Source organism: Pongo pygmaeus, chromosome 1, assembly GCF_028885625.2.
Source record: "Pongo pygmaeus isolate AG05252 chromosome 1, NHGRI_mPonPyg2-v2.0_pri, whole genome shotgun sequence".
NCBI lineage: Eukaryota > Metazoa > Chordata > Mammalia > Primates > Hominidae > Pongo > Pongo pygmaeus.
Window position 1 is genome coordinate 187,681,225 of NC_072373.2, and position 22,438 is coordinate 187,703,662.

General features: G+C 51.1%; 1 protein-coding gene across 1 annotated transcript in view; it reads left to right on the forward strand.

Annotated features, from left to right (window-relative positions):
- The window catches only part of SLC2A1 (solute carrier family 2 member 1), a 33,162-nt gene that overhangs the window by 1,495 nt on the left and 9,229 nt on the right, over nt 1-22,438 (forward strand). The window contains exon 2 of the mRNA XM_054495162.2: nt 14,417-14,512. Within this exon, the coding sequence (XP_054351137.1) occupies nt 14,417-14,512 (96 nt within the window). The remainder of the gene's footprint in view (nt 1-14,416; nt 14,513-22,438) is intronic.

Sequence of the window (22,438 nt, forward strand, 5' to 3'; positions counted from 1 at the left end):
TCTGCAAAGCGATTTCTTTTCAACAAATATTTGTGGAGCCCCTCCTGTGTGTAGGGCATTGTTTCTTTCCACCTCCCTTCCTCCCTCTAGTCTACAATATTTTCAAGTCCCCTTTTTCTTTTGAAACGGTCCCTCTTTATCTATTATACTTTGATTTTTCCATCTCCTCAGCTGGGAGGGCACCTGGATGGCCCTTGCTTTGTTTTCTTAGCTGGGACGTGGGGGTAGCACTGAATTCTGAACTGCCCTTCCTACTGGCTGTGGAGGTGTCCCGCTGGGACTGAGCGGGGTGACGCTGGGCCGCACCCTCGGCAGGAATAGGCCTTCCGCCCCACACCTGTTGAATACATAAATCCAGACGACTTGCTTCACCCTTCCTGGGCCCTCACTGGAGGTGAGACCCCGGGGAAGTTCCCGGGGAAGGCTCCCAGAATCTTAGGTGAGCCATAAGGGTGGGATATACTAAACAGAAGTTCAGCGAGAAGTTCTTCTAGCTAGTGGCAAGGAAGTCCAGATATCTGAGGGCTCTTGCAGGCCACTTAACTTCTGGGCCTCAGTTTTTCCGTCGAAAGAGATCACTTTTGTCACTTCCTCCAGGGAAGGAACTATCTATTCGGCATACTATGCCCGACATGGGTATTTATTTGTTGAGTGGATAAGTGAATATTCTACGTGGAGACAGAAAAGTGGAGGAGAAAATCAGCAGGTTCTTAGCCAAACTACTTTCAGCGTCACGGACCTTATAGCCCTGCTGGTTACTCACTAGCCTGGAGCTCAGAGAAGGGAAATAAGTTTGCCAAAGTGACACAGCTAGTAAGTGGTTGAACTGGATTTGAACCCAGGCCTATCAGATTTAATTTCATTTCTGTCTCCACTGTCTCTCTTCACCATAACATTTCTTGAATTTTGGGCAGAAGGGAGAGAATTTGCCTATCTTCAAAGGTGGCCCCTTGTGCCAGCTCGTTCTAAATAGTGTAGCAGGTGGGTGCTCTTCATGGAGTGTTCTCCAAATTTTCCACTGTCTACCTCGTCAGTAATTAATGTTGGAACACCTCTTTCACAGTGGTGTATCTGTACTTTTATTTATTTATTTATTTTATTTATTTATTTTTTGAGACGGAGTTTCGCTTTTGTTGCCCAGGCTGGAGTGCAATGGCGCGATCTCAGCTCCCTGCAACCTCTGCCTCCCGGGTTCAAGCGATTCGTCTGCCTCAGCCTCCTGAGTAGCTGGAATTACAGGCATGCGCCACCACACCCATCTAATTTTTTTTTTTTTTTTTTTTTTTTTTTTTTTTGTAGTGTTAGTAGAGACGGGGTTTCTCCATGTTGGTCAGGCTGGTTTCGAACTCCTGACCTCAGATGATCCGCCCGCCTCGGCCTCCGAAAGTGCTGGGATTACAGGCGTGAGCCACCACGCCCAGCTGTATTTTTAAATTCATGCACATGCACTTTGATACTAACAGATTATATGCCTTCATAAAATAGAAATTTCAAAAGACAAATAGATACAAGACAGCAGTTATAGTCATTTTCCCCTCCAAATCTTGTGTAGATCATTCCATATACATTCTGGAATAAAGCCCTTCCCTTTGGAGACTGCTGATTTGACCTGCAAGCACAACCTTTTTGTGCATGATGTTAAACTGAGGTCTGGAGAGGTCATATCGCTTGCCTTTCACACACGATCTGAAAACCAGGTGTGTCTGGCTCCAAAGCCTTGGTTCTGCTATGTTCCTCTTTGTCTCCTAGGAAATGGGAACTGACTTAACTAACTTCTCCGTGTTCCATTGTGCTCCTCTGTAACTCACAGTAATGAGCTTAGCTGAATAGGAAGTAGGGGACAGATGGAATCGCCTTGCCTCCAAGCCAGGGGTTCGCCCACGATCTTTCCTGGGCAGCACGCAAGGGTGAGCCCTGCCCCAGATGTCTCACCCCACCCTTCGTGAAGAACTTGTAACTAACTAGCCTTGCCTATGCCCATCACTCATCACTTTTCTGGCCAGTCTCTACCTTCCAGAAAAGGAAAAATCAGAAATCTGCAGGCTTCCTCAGCCCCTCTGTGGTACAGAGAGCATAGTTTTTTGTTTTTTGTCTTTTTTTGAGGCGAGGTCTCACTCTGTCACCCAGGCAGGAGTGCAGTGGCACGATCTTGGCTTACTGCAACCTCTACCTCCCAGGCTCAAGCGATTCTGTCACCTCAGCCTCTTGAGTAGCTGGAACCACAGACATGCGTCACCGTGCCCAGCTACATTTTTGTATTTTTGGTACAAAATACCAGATAGGGTTTCGCCATGTTGCCCAGGCTGGTCTCGAACTCCTGAGCTCAGGTGATCCACCCACTTCGGCCTCCCAAAGCGTTGGGATTACAGGCGTGAGCTACCGCACCCAGCCGAACATAGGTGTTTGCATATGTGGTTTTGCATCCCAGCTTAGCTCAGTTGCCTTGTTTTCATCATTAGAGTGTCTAGGAATTCAGAAAACAATGTATGTCTCTGTCCCCATAGATGCTCCATAAATATTTCTTGCTTCCTTGGACTCCCATGATGCATTGCACTTACCTGGGCTGTGGGTGACTTGTACCTGGGACTTGGCCTTTATCCAAAAGCTGGCATTCTGGCAGTACGAGCTTTTGGGGAGTCAGGATGCTGGCCCGTGGGTATTAAGTCAGGTAAATCATTAAAGCTCCCACTAACCCATTCTTCCTAGTAGGGGCTTGTCAGGAAGCGAGTAGGCATGGCACATGGGTGAGAGTGCCAGGCCAGGGAGGGTCAGCTCATGTGAGTGCCCTGCGCTGCTTTGGGCTTCTTTGCTTTACGTTTTTGCCTTAGGCTTCCTGCCTCCCTTTCTGAATTTGGGTCACCCTTGGGATAGTTTGAAAGGGACATTCATGTCCATTAACTCCTAGGGTCCTCACAACTGCCCTGTGATACAAGTTACAGTGACCTCATGGTCCAATAAAAAATGACTTTGCCAAGATCACACACTGAGCCTCCCACCCCAAGACATGCTGCCAGCCTTTCCAGGATGACATTAGAGGGTGGAAGGAACCCAGAGCAGGAGGGGCCTCCCAGCCATGGCCCAGCCCTCCATTTGACAAATGGGGAAATTGAGTCCAGAGAAGGGAAGAGATTTGTCCGAGATAAGGCTATCACAAAAGATTTGAGGCGTTCTACGGAGCTGTGTTTTGTTTTGTTTTTTTGAGACAGAGTTTCGCTCTTGTTGCCAAGGCTGGAGTGCAATGGCACGATCTCGGCTCACCACAACCTTCGCCTCCCAGATTCTAGCAGTTCTCCTGCCTCAGCCTCCCGAGTAGCTGGGATTACAGGCATGTGCCACCATGCCCGGCTAATTTTTTTGTATTTTTTTTAGTAGAGATGGGGTTTCTCCATGTTGGTCAAGCTGGTCTCAAACTCCAGACCTCAGGTGATCTGCCCACCTCAGCCTCCCAAAGTGCTGGGATTACAGGTGTGAGCCACCGCGCCTGGCCTAGCTGTGTTCTTTTTAAAAGATGCTTTCTTCTCCACACGCCTGTCTGTGCCATCCTCCACCCACCCCAAATGAGCAGGAATCCCCAGACACAGGACTTGCCATGCTCTTTCTGCATGCCATAGGAGCCTGAAAGTTGGATTAGACGTAACTTGACAACTGAAACTCTACTGTGAATGGAAACAAAACACTAGATGTTCCCACTAAACTCTGACCTTGAAGAAGTGGCTTTCCTTGGAGCCTGGTTTCCTTCTTAGTAAACAGAGACTTGGCTACCCCCAGTGGATGTGGTGAGACTGGCCCCGTGCCCTAAATTAGGGCAGTGGCTATTTTAAGTGGAAAGACCCTTGGTAAGGCCAGTCTGGGTGTACAAATGATGTAAACAGCCCCAAGATGAGCCTTGTCTAGTACTGAGCCATCCAGGGATTCGACCCTATTTGCCCCGGAGCTGGGCCAGCCTCAAATCCCCCGTAATCAGCTTGTGACTTCAAGGAGCTCAGCTTTGCCCAGTGCCTCTTGGTCACGGGTGTCGGCCCAGAGCTCTGCTCAAGTACCAAGGGTACAGGCATCCAGCTCGCTGCTTCCCCAAGACTGGCAAAGCTGGGGAGGCCTGGAACAAAGAGGAAAGTGTGCAGTGTTGGCTTGGGGCCTGCAACCTCACCCCTTCCCCCACCTCACTCCTGGGCATAAAGGTGATAAAGCCGCTCACTCAGTCTGGTAACTGACGTCCCCATGATGGCGGAGGCTGGGAGGCCTCCTGACCAGATTCGTGGGCTCAGAGAGGCTGTGTCCAGGCCTGCGGGCCCAGCCCTGGCTACCCAAACAAGCCTCCAATTGTTACCTCCCTCCACGGGAGGGGTGGACTGGAGCCTGAGGCTCTGTCTTCCAGCCACCAGGCCTGGCAGTAGCTGATGCATAAACATTAGGGTTTTGCAGTGACTGAGCAGGGCTCCCAGGCCTTGAACCTGGGCAGAAAGAAGACAGCATCTCCTCTCTTTGTGACCACACTGACTTGCCTCCCTGGGGCTTCTGCACCGTGGAATGGGAGAGAGCTCTTGCCAGGCCTCAGCTGATGGAGCTTTTGGCTACTGAGGCCTCTGCTGGACAGGAAGTCTGCCTATGTCTCCTAGCCGTTTGTCTCCCTCTGCCCTGGCATTTGGGAGTGGGGAGGAAATGGCTCCATCAGAAACGGCTCTACCATTCGACCTTAGACCAGCCACACTTCTTGTTGGAGCTTGTGTCCTCAGCTGTACTGGGGATGAGACCTAGCTGTCTGGGTCAGTGGCACTGAGGTTCCAGGGGAGCATGTGGTCTGTGCAGCAGGCTTGGGGAGTGCTGAGCGGCACAGATTGAGTTTCATAGCACAGTGGGAGCCCAGACAGGCCAGCTAGCCATAAGCACCTCTGCTGGAGGAAGAGGTGGACTCTCTCGGGCTGGGGGGCCCAGTTCGAGGAAAGAAACAAACAGCTACACTGGGCTCCTTGAGCACCCAGCTGTGGCAGTTCTTCTTAAGGACTTCCTGCCCCTAGCTGGGTGCCTTCTTCAGCTCCCTGCTGCGTGTGATAACTTGGGTGTGGCCCTCACAGCTGTGCAGAAGCTATTCCCAGAGGGTTCTGGCCACAGGTAAACAGAGTCTGCTCTGGGCTCGCCTTGCCTCCATCCCACAGCCCTGTGTGCTGTCTGGCACAGCCTAGAGTAGCACTGCATCGTGGCCCTGGCCCTTATGCCGCTGGAGCTGATCCTGAAGTCCAGTGTCCTAGCGGTCATGGCTGGCATCATCACCATCTACAACCTGGTGGTGGAAGTCCTTATCCCCAACTCCCTGATCGACTGCATCAGCCTCTACGGGAATCTCCTCCAGCCAAGCGCTAGCCTGAGTGTAGGCCTGAGTGGTCCGACAGCCAGCTGTGTCATCAGCACTGTGGGGGACACAGTGCTGCCTAGAAGCCCGGGCTATTTGTGGGCCTGATCCTCCATCCTCATCTTCACTGCATGGTCTCATTCTCTCCACAAAGTAGCCTTTGAGCCCACCAGCCACAGAATATGATATAAAGATCACCCCTGCTCATTCCAGAATGAACAGCCTGACACACATGTCCCTTCAGTAGTTGGTCTTGTGAATGCAGTGTCCTAGTGCAAATGCCCATCATCTGTTGACCCCATCCTTGCCCCTGCCTGCCCCATGCTGTGGACGTCTGGGCCCCCTCATCACCCATCCTGGCCCCCTGACCAGTGAGGATGCCCCCTCCCATCTAGGGTACTCTGTGTCTAAGGATGAATTCCAGTGTCATTTTCCTCTCCACTGTAGGTTTATTTATGGAAGATTGGACCTGTTCATACATCTGTGGGGCAGCCCTCCATCTCCCAGCTATATAAAGTCTCTAACCATGGTGTTGCCTTTTGGGGTTACCATGTGGTCTGACACTTCCTTGGATGAACTACCCTCACTCCAGCCCTGGACAGTCCAGGGCCTAGCAGGCAGTGTGTGGGGCCTACCAGGTCCTGGCATCCAAGCTGTGTCCAATAAAGTTCTTAGATGTGACTGGAAAAAAAATTGGATTAAAAAAAATTTCAGAAGTTACAGAGCCAACTACAGAGAAGCATAATAAATGAAAGAGTGTCTTCTAGTTTTGACAGTTTGGTGTTCACCCTAAAGACTTCTCTTTGTGCATGTGTAGATACATGCCTATAAATAGAATATTTGTGTAGTTGGATCCCACTTTCTACATAGTTCTTTGCAACCCATTCCATTCACCAACCCAACCCTTAGAGGTAAATACTGGCAGTGTTTCTCTCTGCACATACAACCAAGTGCCACTATACAAGTTCACTAACTCCCTGTTCCTTACACAATATGTACATCCTATTGCTTTTTTTCCCCCTGAACAATCTACCCTGGTACTCTTCATAACACATACGTGTTATGTGAAACACACATGTGTTTCATTCTTTCCAATAGCTGCATAATCCTTCATTACAGGCATGTCCCACCATGATTAAGAAAGCAGCCCCATCACCTTCTTCATACCACTCACCACCTGATGTATTACATGTATTTATTTTCTGCCCCAGCCTTCAACTAATCTATCAAGTTCCATAGGCAGGGATTTGGTATAGTTTTATCGCTGAATTTCCATTGACTAGAAGAGTGTTGGGAGCATGCATTCAGGCATAATCTTTCCTTAGCAATATCATTTATTCATAGAAAATCCTCTCTTATGGAGAATTAACTGAAGCTTAGAGGAAAAGCCTTTTTTTTGAGACGGAGTTTCACTCTTGTTGCCCAAGCTGGAGTGCAATGGCGCGATCTCGGCTCACTACAACCTCTGCCTCCTGGGTTCAAGTGATTCTCCTGCCTCAGCCTCCTGAGTAGCTGGGATTACAGGCGCGCACCCCGCACACCCAGCTAATTTTTCGTATTTTTAATAGAGATGGGGTTTCACCATGTTGGTCAGGCTTGTCTTGAACTCCTGACCTCAGGTGATCCGCCCACCTCAGCCTCCCAAAGTGCTGGAATTACAGGCATGAGCCACCACGCCCAGCCAGGAAAGGACTTTTTTAAGGTCACACAAGTGGAGGAGCTGGGACTTAAACATGTCTGCTGAGAGTGACAGTGAACTTTCCATGTGCCCAGTCTTACCAAATTAATGTTCTCTTAGTTGAATTATTGCCCATCTCACCACCAAATGTGTATCTTCTCAGGGGTGTCAGTATCCCCAGGGTCCAGATCCTGGCCCCACACCCACACATGGCCAAGGAGCCATTTACATTTAACATTCCATAATAGGATGCATACGTTTTTGGTTATTTAGGGAGGATGTGGTTTTGCCTGGAAGGCTTTGAGAATGCTGGGCAGCTAGCTCAGGGGACCTGGGGCTTAAAGCAGAGGCCAATCAACTTTTTTCTAAAGGGCCAGATAGAGCGTAAATATTGTCAGCTTTGTCGGACATGTAGTTCTCGGCCTGCCACTCAGCTTTGCTGTTGCAGTACAAAAGCAGCCGTAGACAAATGAGTGTGGCTGTGTTCCAATAAAACTTTATTCATGGTCACTGAAATGTGAATTTAATATAATTCTTACATATCACAAAATATTAGTCGTCTTTTTTTTCTCCCCAGCTACTTAAAAATGTAAAACTCATTCTTAGCTGCCATAGTTTGCCAACTTTGGCTTACAGCAAATGCAGCAAAGTGGCCCAAAGGTTTCTGAGCTTGTGCCCGGGCTGTCTCGGCTCAGAGTGGGCAAGGCTCAGAGAGTTGCTTTTATGGAATTTGACCTACATAGAAAGCACCAGGTAGAAACCTTGTTTCCTTCAGGGACCAGTACCCGGAAACAAGGGGGAGGACCTGAGCAGGAAAGGCGTAGAATTTGGCATCAGAGACCCCCAATTGGAAGCTTCCCTGAAGCCTAGAGTCCCCTGGTTCTGCGCTTTTCCCTTTCTCTCATTTCTCATCTGTGAAAAGGGAGCAATCTCTCCCCAAAAGCTTGTTCATGGTGGTTAAATCAGAATGTATGAGCAGCCCCTGGCAGGGTGCCTCAGCTCGCTGCTGCTGCTGATAAATGCACCAGCTCCCTCCTCTCAGTTCTACTTTGAAGACTGGCGAGTGCCTTCTGCCTCGAGGGCAACCAGGGGTGTCTGGAGGTTCAGTCATGCAAGGGTCTTGACATCATTGGAAGGCTTAAAGGAAGTGGCTTCAGGAGCACTTAATGCTTGAGGTCACCCTAAGGTCAGGCTTCGGACTGTTAGTCCATCACTCTTTTTAAAAGACTTCGCAGGATGGAACCGGTCAGAGGGTAGAATGCCAGGCTAGGAAACCAAACAACTCTGGTCCCAACCCTGGCTTTTGTTTGTATGCTAGGCTGGGCACTTGCCCTCTGAACTCAGGTGCCTCCTGTCAAGTGCCGACGTTACAGCAGTCTGCAATTTCTTGAGCTTCCTTCTTTCTTACTGCAGCCAAGGCTTTTTTTTTTTTTTTTTTTTTAGAGTGTCTCACTCTGTCACCCAGACTGGAATGCAGTGGTGCGATATCTGCTCACTACAACCTCCGCCTCCCAGGTCAAAGTGATTCTATTCTCGTGCCTCAGCCTCCCAAGTAGCTGGGATTATAGGCATGTGCCACCACACCCCACTAATTTTTGTACTTTTTTTTTTTTTTTGAGACGGAGTCTTGCTCTGTCGCCCTGGCTAGAGTGCAGTGGCGCAATCTCAGCTCACTGCAAGCTCTGCCTCCTGGGTTCATGCCATTCTCCTGCCTCAGCCTCCCAAGTAGCTGGGACTACAGGCGCCCACCACCACGCCGGGCTAATTTTTTTTTTTTGTATTTTTAGTAGAGAGGGGGTTTCACCGTGTTAGCCAGGATGGTCTTGATCTCCTGACCTCATGATCTGCCTGCTTCGGCCTCCCAAAGTGCTGGGATTACAGGCGTGAGCCACCATGCCCAGCTCCAACTTTTGTATTTTTAGTAGAGACAGGTTTTTGCCACTAAACAGTTTGGTGTTGGCCAAGCTGGTCTCGAACTCCTGGCCTTAACCAATCCGCCCGCCTCGGCCTACCAGAGTGCTGGGATTATAGGTGTGAGCCACCGCGCCCAGCCTTGAGGTTCTTTCTTTTAATGCCCAGAAGTTCGTTTAAATGAGTAAGAAACACAACAAAACAAATTAAAAGGGAGATGTCATGGATTCAGGTAAACCCCTCCCGCCCTCCTTTGAGCTGTGGACTAAGCAGTTGGAAAGCCCTGTGTCCCCTGCCTCCCTGCACCTGGGGAACCCATGTGGGATGCTGTGGGAAGAGGACAAGATGGAGCAACATCTGGAGTCTGCCGGCCCTGGGACCCTCCTCTTGCCAGGAGTACCCTGCCTCTGAGTGGCAGTAGCCACGTGCCCTCCCTGTGCCAATATAGATTGAGAACCTGCTGCAGGCCAACCCTGGGGCTGGAGCGCAATGCCAACACACTGACATGGGTCAAAAGGCCACAGTGTTTGGCAAGTTATACAATGTGGCCAGGGCCACCTGGCATCCGAGTGTTGGGGGAGAGGTCCTGAATCTCAACACCTCTTCTATGGCTTCCTGGGAGAGGGAGGGCTCTTGTGGATCGTGAGACCCCCAGCGGTGGGATAGGGAGGGTGAGGGGTGGGGACATGAGAAATGCTTCTCTGTGCTGGACCCTGAGCCCAGTCACTGGCCAAGCTGAGAGGCCATGACTCTCCTAGGAGAGTCAGGATTTGAACTTGGTCTGCCTGACTTCAGAGGTCCTTCCTCGACAGCCCTGTGGGCTTGGAGTGGAGGGTTTTGTGGGGTGCTGTATTTACCTCTCAGAGCTCTGATGTTCCAGCACTCGTCAGGGGTTTGATAAATGGCTAAGGATGAACACTGGTCTGGCACAACAGATACACGCAGAGCCAGCTTTGCCCAAAAGCCAAGTTGAAAAGTGGCAGGTTTTCTTTGTTTGGCAATTAGTATGTGCTGTTCCCTACTCTGGTCACTCTGGCTGCAGACACGGTATGACCCAGGTTCCATTCTTTTTTTTTTTCTTGCTCTGTTGCCAAGGCTGGAGTGAAGTGGCATGATCTTGGCTCACTGCAACTTCTGCCTCCCAGGCTCAGGTGATCCTCCTACCTCAGCCCCCTGAGTAGCTGGGTACAGATGTGTGCCACCATATCCGGCTGTTTTTTTTTTTTTTTTTTTTTTTTTTTCAATTTTAGTAGAGACCTGGTTTTACCATATTGCCCAGGCTCGTTTTGAACTCCTGAGCTCAAGTGATCCGCCCACCTTGGCCTCCCAAAGTTCTGGGATCACCGCGTCCTGCCCCTGGTTCTGTTCTTAAGGAGTTCCCAAACTGAGTGGCAGATGGGTAATAAGCTAGAGACTGCAGAGGACATAGCAAGAGCAAAGGCCTGGAAGAGAATGGAATGTTCTAGAAAGTAGTCTCATCCCCAGGGAGTGGTGATGGGCTGCTGGGGATCCCAGACTCTGGGCTGTACATTGCTCCCCATCAGTAAAAAAGGCCCCCACAAGAAAATCACAAGCTCTATGGGGCTAGTACCCTTCTCTAAGTCATCACCAACTGTTCATCAGTTTGACACCAGAATAAATACACATTGAGTAAATGGACTTCATTACCATGTTCCAGTTCCAGCCACTGGCTGGTGGGGGCAGATGGTGCTGAGGTTGCCCGATTGAGGGTAGCTTGCTATTCTTCCCTGATCCAGCAAACACTTGTGGAGAGAATTCTGCCAGGCTTCATGATGGATACTGATAGAAAACTTTAACAGCGACCCTTTAAGGAAGGAACTTTCATCCCTGTTTTCTAGGTGAGGAAACCAAGGCCCAGAGCAGGGCTGCCTTGTATCCAACTCCAAGGTGAAAGGGGCAGCTTGCTGCATTTAGACGTGGGTCTGCTTCCAAGCCCAGCAATGATCAAGCCGGCTATGGTGGGCGCAGCAGGGTGGCAGCATGAATCTGAGATTGGTCGCAGTGTCTTGTGCCTACTGAGGAGCAGGGGCCATGTCCCTCCCCCTACACCTAGTACTGAGCCACACTGAGCACCCTGTTTCTTAATCTGACTGATCAGTCCCCATTTCTTCCCCCTGCACATACTGTTCTGTCCACCTGGAATGTAGCCTTGCCACTGCTTTCCCACTTGGCAGACTCTCTGTGTGTGCTTCACAGCCCAGCTCCAATGTCACCTCCTGGGAACTCATCTTTTTTTGTACCCAGGCAAAACTGGAAATCTTTCCCTCCAGGGTTCTCACAGTGCCTCATACCAGCCCCCTGTTGAAGCCCAGACCACACTAGCCTCTCATCTTCATCTGCCTCCCCACTGCCCCCACCCCACTGGACTGGAAACTCCTTCCTTGGTGTCAGGACTGGATCCAGTTTCATCCGGGGCCCCAGCTCTACTTAGCATGAGACCTAGAGCATGGGTCACTGGTATTTTAGTGAGTCCTAGTGCAGCAGCTGCCTGGGTGGATATGGATATGACCCAGGGCGTGGGTAGGCAGGTTTTCTAAAGTCGAGTTTGACCTCGACCTGCCGATGACAAGGTCCAGCGGAGGGGTATGTCCTTGGCCTCCAGCAGCCCCCATTGACAGAGGCTACAATCGAGCATCTGCTCAGTGGGGCCCCAGGGATGCCTTCAGAGGCTCCAGACCCCTGGAACATCAGATGCAGACCTTAGTAAAACAGGGCCTGTGATAATAGCACTTACCTCACACACACAGTCACTGTCATTCACTCATGCTCTACCAACATAATTTTTGCTAGATCCATGGATCATTTGTATTATTTTCCACTTAATGTTTTTATTTAAATTGCTTTGTTCTAAGTAATATGAAATCATAGGGCTTGTAAAAATTATTTTGAATAGGTGATTCCATTCACACCATTCAGAATTCAAAAAAGTGCCAAAGGCTATAAAATGAAATCTCCCTTTCACCCTGTCCCCAGTCACCCAGGCCCCCCAGGTTAGAATGTTACCTTTCTTGTACATTCTTGTATTTTTTTGTTTTTTGTGAGACAGAGTCTGCTCTGTCGCCCAGGGTGGAGTGCAGTGGCGTCATCTCCCAGATAAAGTGATTCTTGTCCCTCAGCCTCCCAAGTAGTTGGGACTACAGGCACGCACCACCATGCCCAGCTAATTTTTGTATTTTTAGTAGAGACAGGGTTTTGCCATGTTGGCCAGGCTGGTCTCGAACTCGTGGCCTCAAGCTGGGATTATAGATGTGAGCCACCGCGCCTAGCCTCTTGTGCATTCTTTTAAATAGATGTGTATATTCTCCCCCTACCCCCAGCCAATTTTTTTAAAAAACACAAAAGGTAGCATACAATATACACACTGCTCTGTTTTTGGTTTCGCTTTTGTTTTTTGGGACAGAGTCTCACTCTGTCACCCAGGCTGGAGTGCCATGGGGTGATCACAGCTCACTGTGGCCTCGAACTCCCAGGTTATGTATTCCATTATATAACTATGCCACGTTTTCTTAAATCATAGATTGATGTCGCTGCATTGCTTGTTTTTTAATCTATTCTAGTGTGTTCCAGAAAAATACAGTGTATACTTTGCATCCCATCAGCAAATGCAGGTAATTCCGCAGGCAGAAAGCCCAGCACGTGGAGGGCCTAGCAGTCACTGTTTAGTGAGCCCTCCTGGTGATGCTTAGTGCCTTGCCACAGCCTCTGAATTAGTGTCCACCCTATGAATTAGGCTTGACCTGGTGTGTCGCTGGGGTCCCCCAGAAATTTGTCAGCTGCTCACTACCCACTCAGAACAACAGCTCTGGGCCTGAAGGCTCCCCAGAGAATTGAGTGAAGGGAGATTCTGGGGGCAGTGCCAGGACATACGGGGGGTGGGGGCTGTCTTTCTAGTTGGGCAATGCAGAGGATTTAGAGGGAATGGAGTCCCTGTGGTATGAGGGAAGCCCCAGCATGTGGAATAAATGTCCAGAGGCAGGCTAAGGGGTCAGGTGGACAGACTAATGGGAAGGAAGGACGCAGTGCACACACAGAGGGGGCTCTGAGCTGCACACTCCTCCTGGGCCGAAGCCTTCTTCCTCTTTCGCAGCCTCTGATGTGAGAGACTTGGCTTTTGCAATCGTTGCCCTGACTGACTGCTTTCAGAGAATGAAAAGACCATACTGGGAATACGCCCGATAACAGCTATGCCCAGGGCTATCTGTGATGATCTTGAAGTAAAGGCTGCTTCTGGGTTCTGTGGAAACCGAGGCCCAGAGACCCACAGCCAGGCCATGGCCAGCTCCACCCACTTCCAGGACCCAGCTTGGTGTAGTGTGCGTAGTGAATGCCAGCCGTCTCTTTGGCGTGCCTCCCGCAGCCTTGTTCTCCTACAATCAGTTAAAGGCCTGCCTAATGTCACATTTCCTGACTTCCTCATTTTTATAGCTGAAAAGAGTACTTTTCTCCAGCAGGGCTGATACCCTGCTGGCCTCTCAGTCACCTGTGGCTAAGCAGGGCTCTTCACCTGCTGGCCTCTGCCCTTCCTGCTGCCTCAGGTCCTCGGCTTCCAGTGCACAGAAGCAAACTGCTCTTTTTCTCTCCCATCCCTTTGCCTATTGGAAACACCTTAGCCCCACACTCTTACTCACCTTGTGCACTTTTCCAAAGTGCATTCCTGCCTAGCATGGCATCTATGTCCATATAACCTTGGGAGGCTTGTGGTTTGGGGATTATTGCCGTGAGGAGCACTGGGTAGGGAGTCCGGAGCCCTGAGCTCTGCTGCAGACTCCTGAGTGATCTGGAACTTGCCTCACCCTCTCAGGGCTCAGTTTCCTGCCCTGTGAACAGCAGGAAGGGTAGGGCAAGGTGGGATCACATCTCCAATGTGACAAACGAAGCAATGTGACAAACGAAGCTGTTGCCATTTTGCTGACAAGCAAATGGAGGATAGGGGAGAGGTGGTACATGGGGGACTTAGCCTGCTGGAATTCACAGAGCAAACAGGCGGATGGGCTGGAATCAGAAGCCAGCGCCTTCAGCTCCAAATCCAGGGTGCTTCTCCTATCTATATCTGTGCTATTCCTACCCAGTAATTTGGGCCCCCTTGCATAGGAGGGCTGGTTCCTGGGCCTCCCAGTCAGAGAGTCTAGAACCACCAGACCCTAGGCATGGCTCCACCGGGGAAATGAGACCCTCAAGAATCCAAAGCCTCTCCCTCTCTGAGACCTGGCTACAGAGAGAGAAGACCATACTTCCCCTCTCTCCCCAGGAAATGGCCCGGCCAGCCCAGTGTCTTGAAGTCAGCTAGGCTGGTTTGGGCACCTAAGGTTGGGAATTGGCCAAGTTTCCTGGGAGAAAGACTGGTGTGGTGCCAAGAGTCAGGCAAGATATCTGAACAGAGGAACCTGCCAGTCCAGGCCCTGCCCTGTAGTAACCTGCTCCCAGACACGCCTATAACAGTGTGGTTTGTTTCTCTGCAGAAGCTGACGGGTCGCCTCATGCTGGCCGTGGGAGGAGCAGTGCTTGGCTCCCTTCAGTTTGGCTACAACACTGGAGTCATCAATGCCCCCCAGAAGGTGAGTACTGTGCCATCGTTGGCTTATGGACACCAGCCTGCTCTGTTGCACATCACACATGCCCACAGTCTCACACCACCACCTGAATTAGTCATTTAGATCAACACACTGTCTGCTTCTCCAGCCAGTTTTCTGGCCCTGACCATGTCAGAGACTCGTCTCTTGCTTTGGAATCTTAGGGTGGCAGAATTCTAGAATCTCAGGTCCCACAGAATCCTGGGGTCTTTTATAGGCCCTCTTGACCAACTCCCCACCCAACTCAGTCATATAATAATATGTTTGATGATATAATAAACTCAAAGCAAAGCTCAATACAATAATGCTGCATTTCCGTGGCATTCTGGGACTGCAGAGGGTTTTCATGGGCTTGTCTCACTTGATGCTCACTGCAGCACTGTCAGGAGGCAACAGGCACCACTCCCAGCCTGCAGGTATGGGAAACGGCCAGAGAGAGGAAACCTGCCCAATATCACCCAGCTAAGTCAGAGACAGAGCTGGTATCCAACACCTGCCTGCCAGGTGGTCCTTGAGCCTGCACTCATACCCATCCACAGGCAGCACACTTTTAAGGCATCCAACTGTAGGTTGAAACCGCGTCCTCTCCCTGAAGGCCCTCTGCCAGTCAAAGCAGAAATGGCGTCTTGCCCTAGGGAGCCACAGGGGGTGAAGGTCTGTGCTGGCTTCCTCCTCCCTGCCGTGCATCCTAGATCTGTCCCCACTTGTTTACGTGAATGTCAGGATGGGAAGGGACCTAGACCATCTCCTCCAGCCCAACCTACTTGCATTAAGGAGGAGAGAAGAGGAAAAGGGGGTAGGGGGTAGGAGGCAGGGACAGGAAAGGAAACTGAGCCCTTCCTCTGTACCAGGCATTTTGCTTGTGTTTATGAGATTGGGTGGTGATTTCCATTTTGTAGACCCGGAAACTGAGGCCCAGGCAGATGAAATGACCGACAGGCCCAAGGTCACAAAGCTATTGAATGCTGGAGTCAGAAGCCAAGCTCTGTTATTTCCATGGCCTCAGGCTGTCTTCCTAACCAGCTGCCTTGCCAGTTTAAAAATCTGTACCTTCCCAGAGAGGACCAAATGAGAGTGGGCAGTCCTCACGTCAGGACCACATTTCTTGTCCAGACGGATGAGGCTAGAAAGTGAGTGCGGTGACTCCCAAAGATCAGGGGCCTGTTTGGCGGAACCAGGTAGTGTCTAGAGTTAGCTGGGCTTCTTCCAAATAGGCAGACAGTGGCTATGGGGCCACGCCCGATGCCGAGGAGCAAGTCACCAGGAAGGCTTGGCCTGCTGAGTCATGCTCAGCTGCAGCGGAGGTGACATGACTTTTCCAAGTTTGCCGGGCATGGCGACCGTGGGCCCATGCTTGGACCAACCCCAAACCCTGCATTTGCTAAGTGCTCTTGACAGCTCTTGCCAAAGTGTGTGCTTCAGAACTGGCTCCCTTTGGGAATCCTTACAGATGGAAAGTCTGTAAGACAGGCTGGGAGGAAACAGAGGGAGGTTGAGCTCTCCACTTGGTTGCACATTGGGGTTTCCAGGACACCCCCAGATTCTGATTTAATTGGTCTGGGATGCTGTTTGGGCATTCAATTAAAAGCTTCCCAACCAATTCAAATGTGCAGCCAAGGTTGACAGCCACTGGATTTAATGATGTCTTGACTGTGATCTCATAGTGAGTTAATGACAGAACTAGGACTCTAAGGCCAGGACAGAGGAGGTGTTTTCCAGAAACAGAACAGGGTTGGGGTGAGCAGGGGGCCTTCAAAGCAAAATGCCCAGAAGAGAAAGCCTGGCATTCAGTAAAGCCTGAGTAGTTTAGTGTGTCACTAGAGTGAACAGGAGGAGGGGAAAGGTTGGGGAGGTCAACAAGGTAAGGTAGGCAAGAGCCAGACCACAAAGGGCCCTGTGAGTATGGCACGGCACAGTCAGAAGGGGCGGATGGGCACCAGCGCGGGGGCCCAGCTAGGGAGCATGGACTTCAGGATGAGGACAATAGGGACCCACTGCCCAGGGCAGACGTGATCAGACTTGCATTGTAGGGAAATGACTCAGGCGTCTGGTATGGAGGGGCGGACTTAAGAATGTGAGACTAGAGACGGGAAACCATCAAGAAAGTTGCCGTTGCACTAGTGACATAAAAGCAAACCCTCAGAGGAAGAATGGACAGGATTTGGTCATCAATTCCATGTGAGGGCAACAGAGAAGGGTTTAAAAATCGTTTCTAGGTTTCTGGCATGGGTGATGTGTGGTTTGAAGAAGGAGCAGGTGTGCCAGGAGCTGAGAGGTGGCCGTGGGATGTGCAGGAATGGAGGCGTGGGGTGACACAGCTGGAGATGTGCAGGAGGCACCTGCATGTATGGGTCTGTTTCTTAGACCCAGGCTGGAGAAAAGTTGAGAGTCACTGGTATCCACACAGTGGAGGAAGATCTTCTAGGGAGACTGGAATAAAAAGAGAAATGAAGATTAAGGCCGGGCATGTGGCTCACGCTGTAATCCCAGCACTTTGGGAGGCTAAGGTGGGTGGATCACTTGAGCCATGAGTTCAAGACCAGCCTAAGCAACACATCAAGACCTCATCTCAATTTTATAATTAAATAAATAAAAATTAAAAGTAAAAAGATCAAGGCCCCAGAGAACAACCCATTGCTAGAAAAGGACCCTAAGTAGAAGAACAAGAGCTGGTATCTCTAAAACCAGGAGAGGATACCCTCCCAAGACAGAGGGAGAATGTAAGCCATCGAAGGACCAGGGTATTTGTCTGGTTTGCCCACAGCCGTGTTCTTAGTGCCTAGAACGGTGCCTGTCATAGTAATAGACACTGGTGGATAGTGAGTGGATGAACGGAGTGGAGGAATGCCATCAGGTACCCCAGGGGTTGAACTGGGCAAGCTTCTCCACATTGCTGAATGCAGAAGAGGCGATGGTGGCCTTGTGGCCACTGGGGCTGACTACATGGCACAGCGTGGGTAGAAGCCTCACTATGATTGGGTGAAGAGTGAGAGGCAGATGAGAAAGGGTGGAGACGGCTCTTCCAAAAGAGTTGGTGGGAGAGGGAGAAAAGAATTGAGGAGGTTTGGAATGATGGTATGGCTAGGAATTTATTTATTTATTTTAATGAAGGTTATTTTTAAACATGTTGGAAGGAATCAGCAGGAGAGGGTGAAGATAAGGAAGTGAGGGCGGAGGTCTTCCAGGAGGGAGGGTGGTGTCGGAGCAGAAGGGAGGGGCTTCCTTTGGCCAGGAGGGACTGAGATACCTTTTTTTTTTTTTTTTTTGAGACGGAGTCTTGCTCTGCTGCCCAGGCCAGAGTACAGTGGCATGATCTTGGCTCATTGCAACCTCTGCTTCCTGGGTTCAAGTGGTTCTCGTGCCTCAGCTTTCCAAGTAGCTGGGCTACTGGTACAGGTGTGTACCACCACGCCCAGCTAATTTTTGTGTTTTTAGTAGAGATGGGGTTTCACCAGGTTGATGAGGCTGGTCTTAAGCTCCTGACCTCAGGGGATCTACCTGCCTTGGCTTCCCAAAGTGCTGGGATTACAGGTGTGAGCCACCATGCCCAGCCAGGGACTGAGAGACTTCCGAAGATGTAGACAAATCTGAGATGAACTTCTGTGATCCCTGGGGCCTCCCGTCTAATCAGAAATAGGCAAGAGGTTATAACTGTCATGGAATATGGGCAGGACCTCTGACCAGGGCATCATGGGGCTGGTCAGCAGCACAGAGGGCCCAGGTGAGGCTGTAAACTGCATTCATAGGACCATGTATGGGCACCTGTCCAAAAGTCACTTCAGGAACCAGCCCCAGCAGACCGAAGCTGGAGATGTGAGTGGCCAGAACCGAGAACGCTGAAATCTAGCGGTGTTTCTTGGGCAAGCACCCAGATACTTGGTCTGTTGACTTTTGTACTTTACAAACACTTCTCACAAGGCTGGCTGTAGTTTTTCCAACCAGGAGCCAGATTAGAAGTGATACATGTAACATGTGAAGAGAGGACAGAAGGACCCAAGAAGAAGAAATGAAAGTGAGGCTCAGAGCCCATGTGTAGTAACAGGGCAGAGCGACTCCTGTGCCCGGGTAGGGCTGAAGGCCTGCCCTAGGGTGACACAGAGATTCCATCCGGCCAACCCTTTCATTCAGCCAGGACTTCCTGAGCATCCAGGCTGTGCCAGATGCTGTCCTAGACAGTGAGGAGGGAGAAGTATAGCCGTGAACAGGCACATGCTGGCCCTCAGGGAGCTGCCTGAGACACAGTCCGAGCCAGGCCCTGTCTCCACAGCAGTGGGAGAGACCCCTTGGAGAAAGCCAGAGTGTCACTAACAGAGGGCTTCAAGGTGTTGCGAGAGCAAACAGGGGGCAACTAATGCTGGGGCTGGGGTGACAGGGGAGATAAAAAAAAGGGCTTCACGGAGGACTTGGCAGCCATGCTCGACCTTAAAGGGTGAGTTGACCTCATAGGGCAGGAGGGACAGGTGTCTGGGCAGTGAGAGCGGCTTCTGCAGAGGTGCAGAGGTGTGAAATGTTCTGCTGATGTGGAATCGCTAACTGCCTGCACTGGGCACACTGACTTCCCTTGTCTATTTAGAAGAACCTCTCTTAGGAAATAGCATTGGGTTGGCCATGGTTTGCCTATTCTTGAGAAGAGACTTTGCCCCACGAATGGTGAGGATGCCAGAAGCTTGTTCTCTTCCATAAAACAGGCCCCAAAGGGCTTCCTCCTGGAAGTGGTTAATTAATCATACTACCTTATATGTTTACAAAGCACCACCCCATAAATTACCACCTCACAGCAACTCTACAAGGCAGGTGGGGCTGACACCTTCCCCTCTTCTAAATGAGGGAACTGAAGCCAGATGAGGTATCTGGAGAGTGAGAGGCTGAGCTAGAGGTGGGCTCCAGGCCTTGTGCCTCCCCAGCCCTGTGCACTGCCCCTGCCCTGCTGTGAGTGATGACAGGACATTCCTGCCATGCATCCCCTCCTGGAGGAGGAGGACAGAGGCGGAAGAGGTGAGCCCAGCCACAGAGGGAGCAGCTGAATGAACCAGGGAATCCTGACCATCATACTGAGCTCATCCAAGCACTGCCTTTCCCCTCCCCAAATGACCGAGCTGCCAGTAGAGATGACTGACGGCCACTGAGAAACCATGAAGTCCTGGCCCAAGGGACAGTGTCAGGCATGTCTGAGAATAAGGCATCCTCAGAATCCAGAGTTTGGGCCAGAAAGGGCCTCATTGTTTGACAAACAACACTCCTTGTTTGACAAAGGAGGAACCTGGTCTGCAGAGGAGGTAAGGTCTGCCCAGGATGACCCAGCTTGGTGAGTGAAAGAGCTGGAGGCAACACCCGCCTCCCAACCCAAGCCCTGTGTCCCGTCAGGCTGAACTGGGCTGAACTGGGCTGAACTGGGCTGAGCTGGGCTGAGCTGGGCTGAGTTGGGCGGAGCTGGGCTTCGTGCTCCAAGCAGCCTCTCCTTCTCTCTCCTGTATCCAAAGAGTTCTAGTCTCCTCTCCCCTTCACCCGTCACCACTACCATAAACCCGTACTGCTTACTTACAGCTTACCCAGGCATTGTTATACATACTCTAGAAATAGTAATTCAGTTGTTCCTCAAAATAACCCCATTAGGCAGACACCATAATTTTCCCTGCTCTATAAGAAACTGGGGCACAGGAATGTTAAGCAATTAAAGCAAGGACACACAGCTAGTAAGTGGCAAGGCTGCAATGTAACTCCGGGGAGTCTGGCCCTAGTCTGTGCCCTTGACCATTATGGAAGATGGGCACAGTCCCAGATGGGCACCTGAACACCCTTTCACTCACCTACAACTGCCACCCAGCTGGCCATGTGTGGTCTCAGTTTGGAGCTGAGTCAAGCTCAGTCATGTACCAACATCTCAGGTTTCCCACACAGAGTTGCACAATCTCTTACACCATCATACCCTGTCATATCACATCACCCCTCAAGCCCTTCAGTTAGATTCATGGCTTGTTGGTCATTTAGTGTCAACTCTGCACCTCCAGCACCGTGCTGGGCACCAGCGACATGGATGCATCAGACCATCTCCGTGCTGAGGTTTACTATAGAGGGAGCACACGGTACCTTACAGTTAGTCGTCTAAAGGCGATGATGGAAATGCGAGCAAGCACAGTGGGAGCAGGGAAGGAAGAGGGAGAGGGTGCTTCGCCCTTAGAGCAGGGTTTCTCAGCTTGGCACTGTGATGTTTCTGCTGGTGTTGTAGAGGCCTGTCCCGTGCGTTGGAGGATGTTTATCAGCCTCCTTGGCTTCTGCCCTCTAGATGCCAGTAGCCAGTGTGACAACTAAAATGTCTCTGGGCATTGGCAGATGTCCTATGGGGTGCCAAAGCCGTCTCTGTTTGAGAACCAGTTGCAGTGGAGTGGGAGGGGTGGTTCTCTGGAGGAAGGCTTTCCAGAGGAGTATCTGTGCATGTTCTGAAAGGTGATTAAGCCCAAGCAAAGGTGTGAGGTGACTAGGTCATATGAGGGAGTCACTGCGTGTGCCTCGTGAGTCATAGTTGGAGTAGAGGAGACACTTTATTGCAAGAGCTGAGAAGGGCTTCGGGTGTGGCCACGGCGGTGGGATGATTCCTCTGTCTGCCGGGAGGCCTGGCCTGGCCTGGCCTTGGTTTGGAGGCTAGCCATGTCAGGGCTGTTCCAGGGAAGCAGCCTGGGTGGTCCAGCCCTCTGCAGTGGGGTTGGGGCCCAGCTCTAGCCCCAACCTAGGCCTCTTCCCCCAGGCCCCAAAGTGAGGCCCCAGGGGACCCAGTGGGCAGGGTTATCTGTCCAGCCCCACCTGGAACATCTGGCTCCAATCTCCCAGCTCACCCTGGGGTGTGGCTGAGAGTTGCTGTGGAGATAAAGGCCCTGGGCTGAGAGCTTGGGGGAGGGGCAATGCGGGGCCAGCCCCAGCTGGAAGACAGGCACAGGCAGGGAACAGAGGTGAAGGCCAGGCTGAGAGGCTAAGCCAGAGAAGCTGGCCCTTTCCTCCTTCTAACTGGCGCTGAAAGCTTGGCTGGCAGTTTAGCCCCTTCTTCCCCACAGTAGCATCCCGTAGAGCACAGGGAGGGTTGAGACCGAGCTTAAACCTGGCCCAGGGATCCCTGCTGGGGATGACCTAACTGACCTAGTCCTCCTGGGGTAAAGAAATGTCTAGCGGGAAGGATGGTGAGACCAGCCAGAGGTTCCAAAATGCATACCCCTCCTGGCAGTGGTCTAGAATCCTAGATCAAGGATTGGCAGGAGGGCCACATCCAGCCAGCAGCCTGTTTTTGTGCAACCCATGAGCTAACAATGGTTTTTACATTTTTACAAGGTTGAGAAAAAAAGAACAATGAGTGACAGAGGCCATATGTGGCTCACAGACCCTACCTAATGGATTCTAGCTAGCCTTTTACATAAAATGTTTACCAGTCCGGCTCTGGAGCACTTTGACTTGCATGCTCCCTACTTACAGGGAACTCACCACCTGTAAGGTGGGCAGCCTCGTACCCTGAAGTCTACAAAGCTCTTCCTTCCCCTGAGCTGGAGTCTGGCCTTGGCGCCTCTGCCCTCTGGGGCTACAGAGTGCTGGGTTCCTCTGCCAGGAGCAGCCGAGCAGGGTCTGGAGACTAGCTTTATTCCCTGAGGCAGGCCCGTAGTTCCTTCAGGTTCCTCCTTACTCTTACATTCTTAGGGTAATGATTTCTGGCAATTTCAAAATGGAAAACCTTGTCCCTAAGGCTCCTCTGAAGGTGGTGACTTCTCTTCTTGAGAGAGCAACAGTGACAACAGTAACAGCTTACCCATGTGCCAGGCAGTGTTCGCCGACTCATGCACCTCTACAAAGGGGAAGTGAGAAGTTCCTTGGCAGATGGGCAGATATGTAGTCTCACCCACAGTTGCCTAGACTGGCGGGAGGTGGTGCGGG